Genomic DNA, 17057 nt, shown 5'->3' with positions numbered 1-17057 from the left:
TGACATATGGAGGTTCCCAGGTTAGGGGTCTAATCGGAGCTACAGCTGCTGGCCTACGCCGGAGCCACAGCAATGCCAGATCCGAGCCGCATCTGCAACCTACACCACAGCTCATGGCAATGCCCGATCCTTAACCCACTGAGCGAGGTCAGGGATTGAGCCCACAACCTCATGGTTCCTGGTCGGATTCGTTTCTGCTGTGCCACGATGGGAACTCCTCATCCTTCTTCTAAAAGTCTCACAATTGCTTGGCACCGTCCTTGTGACATTTCCTGCTTTCTGCTTCCTGGTACATGCGTCCATATGTTTGTTTCTGAATTTTTCAGTTCGATTATAAGCTCCGATAATTATGCAGCTCTGTTCTCTTGTCCTACAGAGAGTCCTGCCAGTATTGCTGAAGGTGAAGCTTGATTCATGTCTCCATTTGGTCTGTCAATATCACATTTCATCTGCCTTTCAAGGGCATTGTTCTTTTTATTTTTTGTTCTTTTAATTTATTTATTGCAGTGCTGAAGACTTAATGCAGTATGGTTTTAAATCACGTGTATCACCAACTTCCTCCCCAGATTTAGGCACGGAGGCCTTCCAGACCTAGGCTGAGATTGGGCTTCCTGCTGTCTACCAGGATCTGAGCCTGATTAAAGATTGTCTCCAGAATCAATGAATCCTGATGATGTGATTCCAAGGGCACTTAAGGAATTGGCTGCCCTGGTTCATTATTAGCAAAGCATTAGCTGTTGCTTTAGAGAACTCAGGAAGAAGCATTTGCTGTCTTGCTTATCTTTAAAAGGCGAATACGAATGATCTTGGAAATTATAGACCCGTTAGTTTACTGTGATTCAGGAGAAGACACTTGACCTGATCGTCAGATAATCAATCAGCAAACAGCTAGAAGAGCATAGGGTACTGAGTAATAACTTAACATGGGTTTGTGAAGACGAGCAAATCCTGTCAGATCAATCTAACTTCTTGCTGTGACATAGTGATGGATTTGAGTGGATCTAGGGCAAGTGATGAATGTAATGCATCTCTACTTCATTAAGCCTCTACGATGCTGTGAGCAACAGGTAGGAAGGTGAGTTTGGGGCCAGTCAGCTCTGTGGTTGAACTACCCACTGGACCATTCAGAAGAAAGGGATGGGCAGCTCAGAAGTGACTTGAAACATTGTTACTGTCAAGATTAAGTCCCCCCCACTCTCTCTTTTTTTTTTAAGATCTTCCTGAAAGTTTGCAGGTCGCAGGGTCCTGATAGGAAAGGTTGGAGGATGGATCAGAGAAGTTGTCAGCCCAGATAGGACATTGTCCTTCCACTGAGGTCATCCAGGTCAGGTTATCGTTGTAGCCTTGGTACTGTTTAGGTCTGTTGGTCAACAAGGGCAGTGGAGAAGTTGGAAAAGCTCATGAGAAGAGGAGCAAAAACCATCAGAGGCACAAAAATAAAACTTAGAAAAGAAATTGAATGTAATTTGTGTCTGATTTTTTTTGTCCAGACAGACGTAGTTGTTCTTAGGCATATGGTAGTAAAACGTGCTCTTCTTTTATTAATTAGGACAAAAAGTAAATGAACTTAAATGGAAGCAGGAGAGATCTGAGATTCGGGATTAGAACCAACTTTTAGAAGAGACAGTAAAAGGACCAGACTCTGGTGTCAGCTGAGATAAGCCCTCCCGCTCTGTCAGTGCAACCTGGTGATTGTTCACTTGATAGCGGTGCTGTATGGGCAAGGTCTGTGTGCCTCCTGGGGAGGCGTTTGGGCCGTGAACCACCCCAGCTCCTCTCCTGCCCAGCTCCCAAGTGTTGAACACTTGAGACCTCTGTAGAGTGCACTTCCGCTTCTTACGGGAGTGGGTCATGCCCCTCACTTGTGTAGGAGGCAGGGACAAGTTTGGGGTCAGGGGCTCTCAGGAGGCTTGACATGGGGTTCATTTCTCCATCTGTGTCTGGTTTTCAGAAGTCTGTGTGTCAGCTCGTTGGGACTCTCCTAAAGGAAGGCCACCACGGAAGCACAGGTTGCAAGCTCTGATGTACTTGAGTGACAATACTGGTTATAAACATGGTAGAACATCTGGTTTCTTCCATTTATCATGATTTTTGCTATTTATTTTTGTATTTTGTTCAGCTTGGTGAAACTGGAGTGTTTGGTTTCCAGAAACAGACTTTTCACTTTCTGGTTTTTGCACTCACTTTGTTTTACATGTTTTGATTGAGATTAATATGATAGGTATTCGTTGAATAGGAGACTGTTTTTCATTTGAAAAATATTTTTTCACTTAAATATTAACTTAGGTGGCTTAAAATGTTTTAGAGGGAGTTCCTGTCATGGCGCAGTGGTTAACGAATCCGACTAGGAACCATGAGGTTGCGGGTTCGGTCCCTGCCCTTGCTCAGTGGGTTGACGATCCGGTGTTGCCCTGAGCTGTGGTGTAGGTTGCAGATGCTGCCCGGATCCCGCGTTGCTGTGGCCCTGGCGTAGGCCCGTGGCTACAGCTCCGATTCGACCCCTAGCCTGAGAACCTCCATATGCCGCAGGAGTGGCCCAAGAAATGGCAAAAAGACAAAAAAAAAAAAAAAAGTTTTAGAGCCTGAAAATTTGAGGCATGCAATTCCTTTCTTGCTTTAGGAGTTGTTTCCTGACATGGAAGTCGGTTTTTATCTGGTTTGGAGAATCGTGGCTCTTTTGTCCTCGCCAGCAGGAGTTCATGTTGCTCATTTTTTGTGTGGATGTGCATCGAATGATGGTGGCTGTGACCCTGAAGCCCAGGGAGCAGCCTGAAAGCTTTGGTGGGAACTTTAATTGTGCAGCTTTATCCTGGGGGCAAGTTCTCTCACCACCTCAGTGTTCAGAAAAGTCCAAAGCAAATGTAAGTGAGGAAAATGAGGTACAGGCCACAGCGCACAGGGAGGAGGAAGTCACCTCAGCTGTCCAAATGGCCAGGGAGGGGCTGCCTGGGAGCACTCATCCTGGCTGCCGCCTCCCTCCCTCCCTTCCTGAGGCCCCCTGTGGCTGTCAGATCCGAGGCCTAGTCTCTCTCTCCTTGCTCTGCAGCAGCCGGGCTGACTGTTTTCCTTCTCATGTGTGTTCAGGTACCTGTAAACTTGGGAGAAAAATGACCTTTGGGGGTGAGGATTTCTGGTGTTTGGTCTTTGTCCACAGGAGCTTTTTTTTTTTTTTTTTTTTTAAAGGAAACCTTGAAGAGACTCCATCTGCATTTTGAGTTAAAACTATGAGTGAAGGAGTTTCTCTTTTATAGAAAACTGTCCAGATGCTGGGTTATTTTGAGGAGGGGAGGGTAGCGGTGGCGGGGAGGGCTGATGGTGCAGAAGGAATCATATAGAAAAGAGGCATTTGGAGGATTTCAGTATGACTTGAAGCTGGCTCCTCATTATTAGTCTTTTGTGAGAGAAACGTTTTGGAAAACTTCACAGGAAGTTGATTAAGATCCCTACAAATCACACTATGGATTCCCTTCTCTTCCATTCAAGGCCGAGAGGCAGGAGCACCCCCTACTCCCTGCCAACCCCCACCCCCACCCCCATGCACACACATTGCTCTCCTACCAGATTCAGCCTCTTTCTCTCTCTGCACTCTCCGAATGGATGAAAAGGCCATTCCCTAGAGAAAGAATCTACCCTTTCCTCCCCATTCCCTTGGCCTGGTCTTGGTTCCTCCAGGCTGGAGGGGTTGGGCCTGGCTTTTTAGCAGGAGGGCCCAGTTGTTGGTCCATTTGCCTGTGGCCCCAGTCAGCCCGCCCCTTTTTCTGCACAGACAGGTGAAGGCGCTGACGCTGTTCTTCTAAACTGGAAAATGAAATGCAAAACCGAAGTTAATGTAACATGGTTGAGATTAAATGCACCCAAATCAGGAAATTCAAAGTTATGCTTCCCATAGCAGCTATAACTCAGCCTCGTGTGGTGTGTGTAGTATTTTGTGTTAGTGCAGATGGTGTTATATGTTAAGGCGTTAAAGTTAACACCATAAGCAGAGCACAAAATGCTTGAGGGGGGCTGAGTTATGACTACCGTGTGAGCTGTAAGTGTTCTTGCATAGGCTCTCGACTCCTGGAATAATTTTTCCCCTGCCCATCAGGCCAATTATTGCCTTTCTTTTCAGTTATATCTCTGCTTTAATACATCTCTTCTTCCAGGGTCACCATAAATGAATTCTTCTATTGGTGGGAAAGGGGCAGCCCGCTAGGCCCTTTTGTCCTTTTTGTTGCTGCTTCCATAAATGTGGTGCTTCTCCCTCCCCATCCCCAGCCCCCTTGGCAGGTTGCCGTCTGGCTTTCCCTGTGGTCCCCTCATAGGGATGGGCCTCCCCCGGCTCTCACTGTGGCTCCTCCCCAGTGCTCCCCATATGGGAACAAACGTTTGCTGTGTCCAGGTCTTGGCCCTGTTGTAACTTCATGTGAAAGCTGAAGGGCCCTTTTCTATTTGGAGCAGACACAGCAACATAAAAAGTAAAATATACATCTCGGGGAGGGGAGCACTGCTGCATGGTGGTGCTACCTTGTGTTTTCGGCATATCAGAGGTACAATCGAAGGAGTTTATTTGCTCTATTTGGACGGCTTCTCTACCTTCCCCAGGGTTTATACCTTTAAGCTGCCATAGCGTGGGGTTAGGCTGTGGAGTTGCCTGGGGGTGGCACCAGGAACTTTCCTTGGGGAGTGTTCGGTCACTGGTAACAAAATCACCATGTAATTTAGTGCAAATCGGGACACATTCCCCCCGCCCAGGCTCTTCTTATCCTGGTGGCCCCTCCAGAGCAGAGACAGCTGTTGGAATGCAGATTTTATTAGATACTAGGCTAAGGTTGGTGGTGGAGAAGAGCTTTAAAGAATAGCGCCATTGCTAAATGGCGAATGAAATCAGGGACTGTAAACTAACAGAGACACTGAGCTGCCTTTCAGGGTTTTTGACGGACACAACAAAACCAAACAAGTTGGTAAAGGGAATGGGGAGGACCCGATGGCAACTACTTTAGAGGCACAAAAAGACTTCTTTTGGAGTTCCCTGGCGGCTCAGTGGCTTAAGGATCCAGCGCTGTCACTGCTGTGGCGCAGGTTCAGTCCCTGGCCTGAGAACTTCTGCATGCTGCAGGTGCTGCCCCCCAACCCCCCCAAGTCAAACAAAAGCCCCCTCTTTTTACTCTTTGGATAACAGCTTCAAGCTCTGAGTTAGATGATGGCACGTAAAGGCCAGGAAGGCTCCCTGCCCTCAAGGGGCGCCTAGTCAGAGGGAGGGCGTCTGTGTTACACCATGAAGCGGTGTGGTAGCTACCACTGCCTGGGTAAGTACTTAGGACAGTGGGTGCTTGGTGGAGGGGCCAGTCAGCCCCTCTTGCAGTGTGGGGGGGTGTTGCATAGTCTTAACATTAAGGGAAGGCCAAGAGGGCCAAGTGGAGGCCTCTCGGAAGCGCTGTGGCCGGAATGAAGGAAGGTGCTCACAGGGTAAGCCAGAGCCAGCCGACCAAAGGCTAAGAGACTGACCTGGATGGCCGGCTCATTTGTGGAAATGTTGAAAATGAGGTGGGGGGAGCACATTATTTCACCGATTGGCTCGTAGGGCTGTCAGTATCGGTGCTGTGCTATTTGCCATGTTCTAGTAGAAAGTGTTATTGGGGTGCTGCAGGTGAGAGTATGAAGGTGGCAAGAGATTTAAGAGAATTTTTGCCAGTAAAATGTGGGCCAAAAAGGGTGAGGGTCCGGGTAGAAAGAGGAGCTGAGGCCCTGAGGCCTTGTGGGTTTGGGGGGGCCGTCTGATACCTCAACTGCCACTGAAGGGAGGGCTGGGCTGGGCTGGGCTGCCAGGTCACTAGGGAGAGGCAGGGGCTGGGGAATGAGCTGACACCTCCCCCCACCCCACTCCACCCACCCAGAGTGCTGGCAGCTTGGATCTGGGTCTGCTGGGCATCCCCTGGGAGGACCTCCTTGCCTAGACTGGGGAGGCTTATGTCCTTCAAGCAGATGAACAGCTGCTGACTAACGTGGAGAGACGGGAGGAGGGCCTGGCTGAGAAGAGATGCTCCAACTGAGGTGACTGGGGGGCGTGGGAGGGGGGTACGAGCTGTCCCCCTAAGCAGCAGCAACAGGTCCACAGCCACGGAGAGAAAGCCAGTAGGGGTTGGCAAGTGGGGGCAGGGGCGTGAAACCCAGAGGAGCGTTGAGGGTAAGTCCATGGGCTTCACGTCTCCCTGCCCCCATCCTGTCTTGTTTTTTCTCCCCCCTCTGAGGATTCCATTTCTTGCTTTGTAGACTGAACTCGGTTGTCTGACATGAGGAAAGTGATTTTAGGAGATGCTTCCTCCATCTTTGTGTCTTATTGGGAAAAAGGATCCCGCATCATTTTGTCTTTTTTTTTTTTTTTTTTTGCTATTTCTTTGGGCCGCTCCCGCGGCATATGGAGGTTCCCAGGCTAGGGGTCTAATCGGAGCTGTAGCCACTGGCCTACACCAGAGCCACAACAACGCGGGATCCGGGCTGCATCTGCAACCTACACCACAGCTCACGGCAACGCCGGATCTTTAACCCACTGAGCAAGGACAGGGACCGAACCCGCAACCTCGTGGTTCCTAGTTGGATTCGTTAACCACTGCGCCACGACGGGAACTCCCCGCATCATTTTGATTAAGATGCCATTGGAATGATTATTTTTTATTCTCTTATCCTGGGTGTTCACAATACTTAAAAAGCCTCCACAGTCATACATTTATGTGATGAGTTTTGAACTCTAGCTGTGAAAATTGAGTCACTGCCTAAAATCCTGAAACAAGAGCGTTCCCAGATTGACACGCGCCCCCGGGCTGGCAGGTCTGCAGCAGATGGGTGAGCAGCCTAGGACAGGCGGAGAAGGGCTTGTGTGTGTTGAGTGCCGCCATGAGCAAAGCCTGGTTAGGTGCTGGCGGAATCAGGCGGGGTGGGTAAACTCCAGAGGGACAGTCAGACATCAAGGAAGCTCTTAGCCTGAAGTAGAGTTGCCCCTGTTTGTAGCTGGCAGTGGGTGATCTTGGTTTGTGGCAGCAAACTTCTGTTGCATGAGCTCCACACCCATTCCAGTGCTGTGGTCAGTGTCTCCTTCTGGCCGAGGACTCATCTGAAGGCTGAACCCTGCCAGGGGCTCTCACTGGGAGATGCTGATGTTGCTGAAAGGACGGGAAGTGCAGAGTCCATCGCAAGGCTGAGGGCGAAATTGGCAAGCCAGAGAAGGAGACGAGAAGGTGCTGTTGAGTGGTAGAGAGGAATCAGAAGTAGATGCTGGAAGCCAGAACCCCTGGGAGTGTAGGAGAAGGCGAGCCACGGGTTCAGTGTGGACATAGGGAAACTGTTAGGAGGCATGACTTGAAAGTGGGTTTGTGGATTGGACTGAGGGGGTGACGGTGGGGATGGAGAGGAGTTTTGTGCTGTAGCCCTTAGATGTGCTGGGAAAGAAGCAAGCTTGAGAACCATGCTCTTAAGTAGCTCATAGCTCTTTTGGATACTCATGGGCTCTGGTAGTCTCTGGTGATAAGACTCGGCAAGGAGCAGAATGAAGGAACCCGTGGTTGTTGTAAATGGAGGCAGGGAGACCTGACATAGGTGAGCGCCTTAGTGGTGCTTAGTTGCTCCTCTAGGATCTGTTTGAGGAATTGAAGACCATTGGCTTTTGAGAAGTAGGTAGTGATGGTTGGGTAGATAGGATGGTAACTGGCTGAAAATCTTGGAATCTTGCTCTCCAAAAGTGCAGTGCAGACTGAGGGCCATGGCTTGAGATTTCGATGTCGGAAATGGAGATGGTGAGATTGTGGTGAGGCATCTCCAGCTTGGGGCCTCTGGGTATCGTAGGAATTGCTATGATCCCGTTTGAGGTCTGTGGCTAGTGTCAGGCCTTTCTCAGGACCAGGGGCAGAAAGATAGCTCCTGCCTTATGTCTGTAATGAGAGCTGTTAGGAGAGGTATCCATTCTTGCTTCTTGGTTCATTTGTTCAGAAGGAAGGTGTTTTTCTGGGGCAGATAGTAGGTTGAGTGCTTTGTAGGTAGTGATGCCCTGGGTCTTGGCTGCATTCTTAAAAGGAGCAGGTGTTGCCATGGCAAGAAGACCTCTTGCTGGCTTCCTGACAGAGATGTGCCAGCTTGCTCTACAAAGCTCTGGGCTGTGACATGCCAGTTTCTCCCACCCTGGATCTTGGCAGCCAGGAGAATGAAATGTCTGATGGCAGGAGGCGGGGGTGCTTGACAGCTCTAAAGGGCTCACCCGAGGGCTTGAAAGTGGGCCAGGTAAGGGTTTGTTCTGAGAGAAGAGCTGAGACCCTTGGGCTCCGATTCTCACTTGGTCAGCATCTCTGTGACAGGGATTAGTCACATGGATGTTCTAGCTACACATTTGCTATTCAAAGTGTGGTCTGAGAACCAGCAGCACCCCGTCCCCCGGGAGCGCGTTCGACATGCAGACCCTCAGGCCCTTTCCAGCGCGAATTAGAGTCTGTAATTTGACCAGATCTTCAGGTGATTTGAAGTCTGAGAAACACCGCTCTACTCTAGACCAGTGAGTCTCAATCTTCAGCAAGTATCAGAATCACCTGGAAGGCTTGTTAAACCACAGACCACTGGTCCCACCCTCAGGGTTTCTGGCTCAGAAAGCCTGGGGTAAAGGCCAGGAATTTGCATGTCTCATAAGTTCCTGGGTGACGGAATGCTGCCTGTAAGGGACCATGCTTTAAAGCACTGGCTGCCTTAGCCGGGTCTATAAAATAGGGCTGTGATACCTATCTGCCTCCAGAGATGCCGGTTCAGATGAGCCGGTGTGTGAGAGAGGTGTGCAGGGCACTGTGGGCAGGATGTTGGTTTGTGTGTTGCTTGCCGTGATTTTGAAAATCTGCCGTCATGCCAGCACAACTCTTTCCCTGTCCTGGATTCTGGCTGTCAGATTCAGGAAGAGAACAGGGAAGCTGTGAAGACACCAGGAGCCCCTGGGCCTGGGGCTGGGGATTACTGAGTGGGCTTCCTGAAGCTCAGCCAGCCTCTGGGCCTCTGTCCAAGGTGCCTGATCAGAACCTGCTGTCTGCCTGAGTGAGCCTATCATGCCTTGCTAGTGGGTCTTCACTTATTTGTACTTATTGGAAAAATGATCCTTGTCAAGCCCAGCCTCTGATTTATCTTTTGATCCTGAGTATGTTCCATCTCTTTCCTCACCCCACTGGGTGATTAACTGGTCCCAGAATGTGGCCTCTCAGTCTCCAAAGTGAGGGGAATTGAGGCAGAGTCTGTTCTGGTGAGAAGCAATATTGCAAAGTGGCTCAGAGCACGGACTCCAGAACTGGACCCTCTGGATTTTGATCTGGTCTCCACCACCTGCTAGCAGTATGATTTACCTTGAGCCAGTTCCCTGTACTCTTTATGCCTTAGTTGCCTTATTGGCAGAATGGGGTTAATAGTGGTACCAATCTTACAGGACTGTTGGGAGGATAAAATGCAAGAGCTTAGAACAGTGCCTGGCATGTCATAGCTGTGTGTGTCAGGTCTTGTTAGTAGAATTACTGCTAGTATTATTTTGACTCACGGCCTCTTAGAAAGCTGTTGAGATACAGCAGGTGGCTGGGAGGCAGGCCCTGCCTCTCTGGGGAGCATAAAGAGAGCCTGCAGGCCCTCTGTCAACATGTAGACAGAGCCACAGAGCTATCCAAAGGGATTTTTTCCCCCACTAGAATGGTTAAGTTGGGCTTGGCGCCCTTCCACTTGCATGCCTTCCTGTAGTGCTGCCTCTGGGGGACCTCTCCTGCACACAACCTGAGATTTGTTTAAATTAATTCCATGGCAAATACGTGTATACAGGTAGCTACAGAGAAACCATTTGGTTGTTTGCTGCCCTGAAGAGTCAGCTTCCCTGAGGCCACTAATACCAGAAGTTATTTACAATTGAGTATCTAAAAATGTCTGAACTGAGGCTGATTTGGAGTCGTGTGTGTAGAGGTGGACAAAGACCCATATACCCCTGGGTGAGGATGCCGTTTCTAAGACTTTCGGTCTCCTTCAGTGATTCGTAGTATATATATATATTTTTTTAAATTCAGATTCCAGTAAAAGTAAATTATAATACACTCCCCCTTTCAAAAAAAGAATAGCAGTGTCTATTTTCAGCTTCTTTTCTATATTTTAATTGCTTTGGGGTCTGTGGAAATGGATGAAGAGGGACATGTAGGTGAAATATCAGCCTTTTAAAGCTCTAATTTTTTACCCTTCCTTGTCCTGAAACTTTGAGCATAAGCTCTCATCTATCAAAGTGTAAATCAGCAATTAAAACCCAAACAGCCAAATGCCAAAGATGACCCAAAGCGCAAAGCAACTGACAAGTCCGGACAAATCGACGGGTAATTTATAAGCCTTACCCTAAAATCTAATTATTTGGCAATTCGAATTTGCAGCCAGCCAGGGCTCGGCAATGAATTTAACCTGCCGTAAATTATTTAGGAGCATACTGTGGTGTAAATCAAAACCACGAGTATTTGTTTAGGAAATAAGTTCCTTGTGCATAAAATGTCTTTTTCCCCCCTTTTCCGAAGGAGAAATTGTTGAGCAAACCATGTTCTCATTGCAGCCCTCACTTCTCCCTCTCAACTTCTCCTCTTCCTTTGGCCAAGAAGCTCCTTGATCCCCTGGAGAAAAGGACCTGTCTTTGCATGAAACTTGCATCCAAAAATCATGGTTTGGATAAAATCCATGTTTTTGCCATCACATGATGAGGTTGCTTTTTGGGTTTTATTAAGCCTTCTAGTGCAGGGTGCCCACTTCGTGGACTTTGCGCCCATGGGTAGAGAGAAGGGACAGATTGGTTGTTACTGTCTCTGAAGTGGAAGAGTGCCAGTTCCTAGGTTCCTGAGGCGGGGGGAGCGTGAATAATGAACTGCTCATTTTCAAACAGGACCATAGACACATCAGCTCAGTCTAAGAAGGCTCTGTGCTTTGGGAAACCAGTGTGTGAGCATAGCTACACTGTTAAGCCCTCTGACCCGAACCCAGGGCGCTTCTGCTTAAAAGCCCTTTGTTGTAGTATCTTCCACTGTGATCTTATCACTGCACACATGTTAGTTTAAGGGAGTTTGAATACACAAAAAGCAACCTATTCCTTTGTTTTTTGTAATCTACTGATCTTGGGTGAAATTTCGTTTGAAATGCTGTTGTGGTTTTGTCCTCAGTTTATCACGAGAATCACTGGGGTTCCTACTTAAGCAATTAGAAAATAACTGTATTTAAAACCTCTGCTTCAGCTGAAACCTACTCATTTAGAAAGGTAAAAAAATATTTGGTGCTTCCTTTTTATCTCTCTGTCTTTCCTCCCCTTGAATTTTTTTTTTGAGTGAGCAGATATTATAGGTTTGGAACCAAGGATGCTTCAAAAAAATCCAAGTTTTTAGACTTAGGGCCTTGATTGTCATCTTGAGGCCAATTCCCATCCACCATCAGTAGACCAGTTTTTTGGGATTATGATGCTCTACCCTTGGGCAGCCTAGTAGTGCAGGTAGCTGTGGCTGGTGTAGGGTGACCAGCTGTCCCAATTTAAGCAAATTCGTGGTCCCAGGCAAACAGAATGTTGGTGGTTTGCAGCAGTTGAGGGAGAATGAGAGACCGCTTGGAGCAATATTTGTCTGCTTTTGAATCCTGGCTCTACCACCTACCCTCTTGTCACTTTAGGTAGATCCCTTCACCTGTCTGGTCCTAAGGAGAGCTCTATGAAAACAGAGTATTTTCTGTTAGAGCCATGCACTTGGCTTCTATCTTGCCATTTATCAGCCTCTTGTAGTTTACTCGCCCAAAGCTGAGAGTGAGGTCTGGGTGCTAGAACAGACCTGGTGCTGGAGATGCAGACTTGAAGGCTCATAGTTCTCGACCTCTCGTGCCCAGAGCTCAGCACCATCTGTGTCACTGCTTCCGCAGTGGAGGCTTTTCAGGAGCAGTCCTACAGGACTTTCTGCCGGGACGGTCTACGTTCATTGCTCTCCTAGGAGATGGGAGACTGAGCTCCTTGAAGACAGCCTTTCAGACTGAAAGATTCAGATCTTTCTCGACCCTTCAGATTTTGAAAGCCGTTAGTCCTGCTCTCTTTAAGACTCGTTTTCCCTATTTGGAGTCCCAGCTCTGTCCCTTCCTAGCAGCGTAACCTTGAGCAAGTGATGACTGCCTCTTGGGCCTTGGTGTTACAGTAAAATAGGGATAATGGTGATGCCTGTCCCAGCAGTTGTTAGACGGGTTCAGTGGTCATTCCTGTTTATTATTTAGCAGAGCGTCTGCCACATAGTAAAACAGTAAATGGAAAGAATGAAATGATTCTGTTTTTTGTGCATCTCTGAGGGTGTGGGGTCAACTCCTCTCTACCCCTTGCCCAGACTCTGAGCACCTCAGACGGAGGAGCCCCATCTCATTGTATTTGCTTGTGTGTCCACATCCAGCCCTGCCTGGTAAATAGTAGGTGCTTAATAGTATTATGACCCAGTGATGGTTATGCTGTGACTCATCTTCCAGGATTAAAAGGGTTGAGATCAGAAGATGTGTTTCAAAGCACACTGGAATGAAAATCCTTACACTGGTGTGTTCCTCCACCAAGGTATTTACCATAGTGCCTTGTTCATTATTCACTTCCATATGCGCTTGTTCTCATACTTCTCCAAAGCAGACTACACCTTATCTCTAAATCCCACTTCAGCACCCACCCAGTGTCCTGTGCAGAGTAGATGCTCAGGGCAAATGTCATATAAAAGTAAGGAATTGTGGGAGTTCCCATGGCGCAGTGGGAACCATGAGCTTGCGGGTTCGATCCCTGGCCTTGCTCAGTGGGTTAAGGATCCGGCATTGTGGTGAGCTGTGGCGTAGGTCGCAGATGAGGCTCAGATCCGGCATGGCTGTGGCTGTGGCATAGGCCGGCGGCTACAGCTCCGATTAGACCCCTAGCCTGGGAACCTCCATATGCTGTGGGAGTGGCCGTCAAAAGACAAAAGACAAAAAATAAAAAAGTAAGGAATTGTGAAATTATTATTAGGGTTTGGAAAGAGGGCTAGTAAATACAAACTGGTTCTTCTTTCTTTCATGGCACTACCTTTACACAAGCAGACACTCAACTGTTCCTTAAAAAAAAAAAAAAGCCTTTCAGGGGAAGGATGAGATTGAAGGAAGGGCAAAGGAGGAAGAGCAGGAATAAGTTTCATGATCTGAGCACCTGGCCCTAGAAGCTTGCACATAGGGCACACATCTTCCCAAGCTCTTGGTTGGAATTAATCAACCTTTGGCTTTGGGGTTCCCTCTCTGATCATTATCAGCTGAAAGCTGTTGAGGTGTTTGGCGTACCCCCTGTGTGCTGGCTACAGAGTTGTGCCAGCTAGCGCAGATTGAGGCTCCTCTCCTGTGAATGCGCTTTTGGGGCCAGTGTTTTGAGGTTCTGGGCTTGGCTGGGCAGTATGGGAAAGTAAGAGGTACCTCCGTGAAATTCTTTCCGTCCTGACTCCCCAAAGGGTCTTCTCTCAGAAGTTCCTCTTTTTCATTCTCAGTGGCTTAAAAGAATACGCCAGTGTGCAAGGTCATTGTTACAGGAGCTGATGGCGATGCTGAGGAAGGGCCCCTGCAGAGTCATGTTCTGTGACTGACCTTCTCTTTGGGCTTGGAGAGAAGGCTTGGCTGATGGGTGAGCAGCTTTAAAGAGATGTTTAGGACAGATCCAGTCTGCTGGTTCATGGTTCCAGGGCATCTCAGGGGTTATCCCTCTTCACATGGAGCTGAGGTTGGCTTGTCCTCCCTCTCTGGGAGGGTTACACTGTAAGCATTTAGGCTGGCTTCATTTCCCCAGGGATGAGGAAACCAGCGAGAGGAAAGACTGAGCTGCAGTGGGGAACCCAAAGGCCAAGTTTAAGAGTCCACTGGGGATGCTGACTTGGTGCTGGTCAGAGTGGGAGCTGAAGCGCTTACTATTTTATGATAAAATTCCAGATCTATAATAACATTTCACATATCTAAAACAAACCATGGGCTTGTAAAGAAGTGGAAAGAGATCAACTTTAAGCCATAAATTCTTGGTAATAGAGGGTTTTTTCCCTATTTATGTTTGATAGATATTTTTGTTTCCAGAGGAATGTCACCTCCTAATTTCATAATGTATCATGGACTTAAGAAAATTGAATTTAATAAAAGCCAGAGATGAATGGCATCCTTAAAGGTCCCAACACTTGTCTTTATTAGCAGGACAAACTGCAGGTCTCCAAACACTGCTTCTCTCCAAGTGAAAGTTTAAATGAAATGTACGGTTGTGTCCCAGGTTAAATCTCATTGTGGGCCCAGCTAACGCTGTTAGCGGGGAGCTGGCTGTGTTTGTGTCCTTAGACGCCGGGGCAACCCAACTCACCAGGCTATGGAGGTCTTTTTTGTTGGGAAGGAAAGTGTTTCTTCTACTTAGTGGCGGAGGAGGGCTGTATCAGGAATTTGGGAGTCAGATGCACCTGACTCAAATGAGCCCCACCTTCGAGGCAGCACTGGGAAATCTGGAGGATCTGATTTTTCAGGGGGACCAATGTGTATTTTGTGTGTGTGTGTGTACCTCGGTGTTGCTTTTCAGAACAAAACTCTTTCTCTGGCCTACTGTGTAGTGCTCTGGGGGGAGAGGTATTTGAGTTTAAGCAGGAGCCTGGGCCTCCTCCTCTGTCCCACCTCAGACTCAGTCTTGCAGTCTTTCTGCCGTTCCTATCTCTGCCCCATCTTCAGGGCAGCCTGGGACACTGTGCCCCCAGAACCTTTGCCTTTCTCTGTCATGAAGTGTGGCTGCCGTGATTTGGTCTTCAGTCCTGCTGTGAGGTGTTGGATAAAGATGCTCTGAAAACGAGCCCCATAGGGCAGGTATGTTTGGTGGGGAGACAGCTGGCTGCCTTGGAATATCCGGGAGATGGGCCATTGCTCCTGTCTCCCGCATCATCTGTTTCCCAAGGTGCTGTCAGGTGTCAGCAGCTTCGGTGTTGCTTGCCCAGCCATCCCTGGTGAGAGCCACTTGGTCTTGGCTTTAGCGATACTGGAAAGATCCACACAGGATTGGAGAGCTGGGGTAGGGACGCCACTGGAGCTGGTGGCTGGGGCCACGGAGTGGGCCAAGCCCCCCTCTTCTCTCTGCAGCGGGGGCCTTTTTCACACGCTAATTTTCCTCAGAGGATTTTGCTTTTATTTATTTTTTTATTATTTCCTATTTGTCTCTTCCAGATGTTTTCAGGGCCATTTTTTTTGTGTTGTAAACTAATTCCATTGATGTTTTAAAAATTTATGAAAGTGCTAATAAAAATGTCGAAGTGGTAAAAATGTTAGCTTTTCCTCTGCTTTGATTAAATTTTGCAAACTTTTTGCATATTAAAATGCAATCCTTTTTTTTATTCTCTCTCCTGGCTTTCCCTCTTTTCTCCGGCACATGCATGCGTGCTCTCTTCAGTCCCCCCACCCCTGGCGTGTTCCTCCCTTCCCAGGAGCGATGTATGAGGCGGGCTGCACAGCCGGAGTGCTGCAAGCCTGTTTACACACCAGGACCTTGGTGCCGTGCATCTCTATTAAATAATGGAGACAAATTAATCTTAGAGACACCAAATTGTCACTCCTCCTTCTCTTCCAGTGGACTGGGAAGGGCTGGCTAGGCGATGGGGGGGCAGGCTGAGGAGAGGGTGTACTGCTCAAAAGAAAGGTGGGGGGCACCAGCTCTTAGTGCTCTTACTCATTTTTCTCCTCTCCAGTATCCCCTTTGGCTTTATTAATCATTTATCTTTTTTTTTGTTTGTTTTATGAAAACTAATGAAACTCATCAGCTCTTGTTTAAACTTCATATGTGGAAATCTGTGCATTAGTCCAATGGCTGCTTGTCTATGTGGCTGGAGACCTAGGCCCATTCTAGGGTGAGGGAGCTGGGCAAGAGGAAGAGGGGCCTACTTTTCGGGGCTCCAGGGAACAGGCCTCTGCTGGAGAACCAGTTGGGGAACCTGGGCAGATGTTACTGTTGTCTTCCTTCCCCTTTCCAGGGGCACTGGGGATGGTGGGTGTGTGGAGTCCCTGGAACTTGTGAGGACGTTGACAGTGGGAGCGTCAGGAGTCTTAACTAAGCTTGAACCATCTCACTCAGTCTTGCATTTGGCCTGGCAGGAGCTCGTGAGTCCAAGACACCCCCTCATTCTTGACTCCAAGTTATTAAAAAAAACTTACTCCTCCTTTTTCTGTGCCTTTGCCATTCCAGGAAATCATCGAGTTCCCCATCCTGAAGCTAAATGGCTGGACCATGGAGATCGAGTCTACCTTTCACGTGTATGTCCGGCCTGTAGTCCACCCACAGCTCACTCCCTTCTGTACAGGGGTAAGGGCCCTGGGGCTGGGCAGCAAGTGCTGCCGGGACAGGGGCTTGGGGACCATTGCTGCTCTTAGGGAAAGCTTATGTCTTCTCAGGGGTTAGGGCAGGTACGCACTGGACCCAGCAGTTGGCTTTCTACAAAGCCTGCCACTCCCCTTGGACTGCACTGGTTACTGGGGAAGCCAGGGAGCAGTGGCACAGTCTGTCCCAGCTTTCCCCAACTTTGCCTTCCTTGTCATCCCTACCCTTCCTGATGACAGGTACATGGAGTCTAGGAGCAGGGTGGTGCCTCTGGGGTCAGCTTTTCAGGTTCATTTCCCTTGGGATCCTTGGCAAGAGGTAGAGTGTCAGCTTCTTGGAAGGACAGGTTCTGTTCAGGCTTTCTTAGCTTTCTGGTGGTGCTTTTCTGTCCTCGAGCACAGTGGTCCTGTGTGAAGCACTGATTGAATCTGTGGGAAGCACAGCTCTTCCATCCCTGAGGAAGGGAAGGCCAGTCCAGGAGGGGTATGAGGACTGCTTGGCCGAGGCTCACATGTCCTTAGCCTTATCCCAAGCTGATTCTATATGTGGCCGCCTTGCCAGCAGGTGAGCGTTGGCTCCATTTTACAGATTTTGAAACTGGGACTGAGATCTCGATCTTTGCTGGAGGCTCCAAAGAGTCATTGGTGAGAGGAAGCGCCCCTGAAGAGTTTGACTGTCAGGGCGACATGGAGAGGCCTTCTGTGGCTACTTTTCC

At 48.6% G+C, this 17057-nt stretch overlaps 1 protein-coding gene across 5 annotated transcripts in view; it reads left to right on the top strand.

Annotated features, from left to right (window-relative positions):
• The window catches only part of LOC110257498 (ERI1 exoribonuclease 3), a 74687-nt gene that overhangs the window by 17247 nt on the left and 40383 nt on the right, over nt 1-17057 (top strand). For 4 of the 5 annotated variants that reach the window (XM_085003042.1, XM_085003041.1, XM_085003040.1 and 1 more), the window contains one exon: nt 16211-16327. In XM_085003042.1, coding sequence (XP_084859168.1) covers nt 16211-16327 — 117 coding nt within the window. The remainder of the gene's footprint in view (nt 1-16210; nt 16328-17057) is intronic. The other variant, XM_085003039.1, reaches the window with a different exon arrangement.

Source organism: Sus scrofa, chromosome 17 (assembly GCF_054392235.1).
Source record: "Sus scrofa isolate SSC_HxYL_T2T_F1_AM1 chromosome 17, Sscrofa_HxYL_maternal_Yorkshire_Landrace_v2.0, whole genome shotgun sequence".
Taxonomy (NCBI): domain Eukaryota; kingdom Metazoa; phylum Chordata; class Mammalia; order Artiodactyla; family Suidae; genus Sus; species Sus scrofa.
The sequence above is the reverse complement of the archived record's forward strand: the minus strand, read 5'-3'. Positions and strand labels throughout refer to the sequence as shown.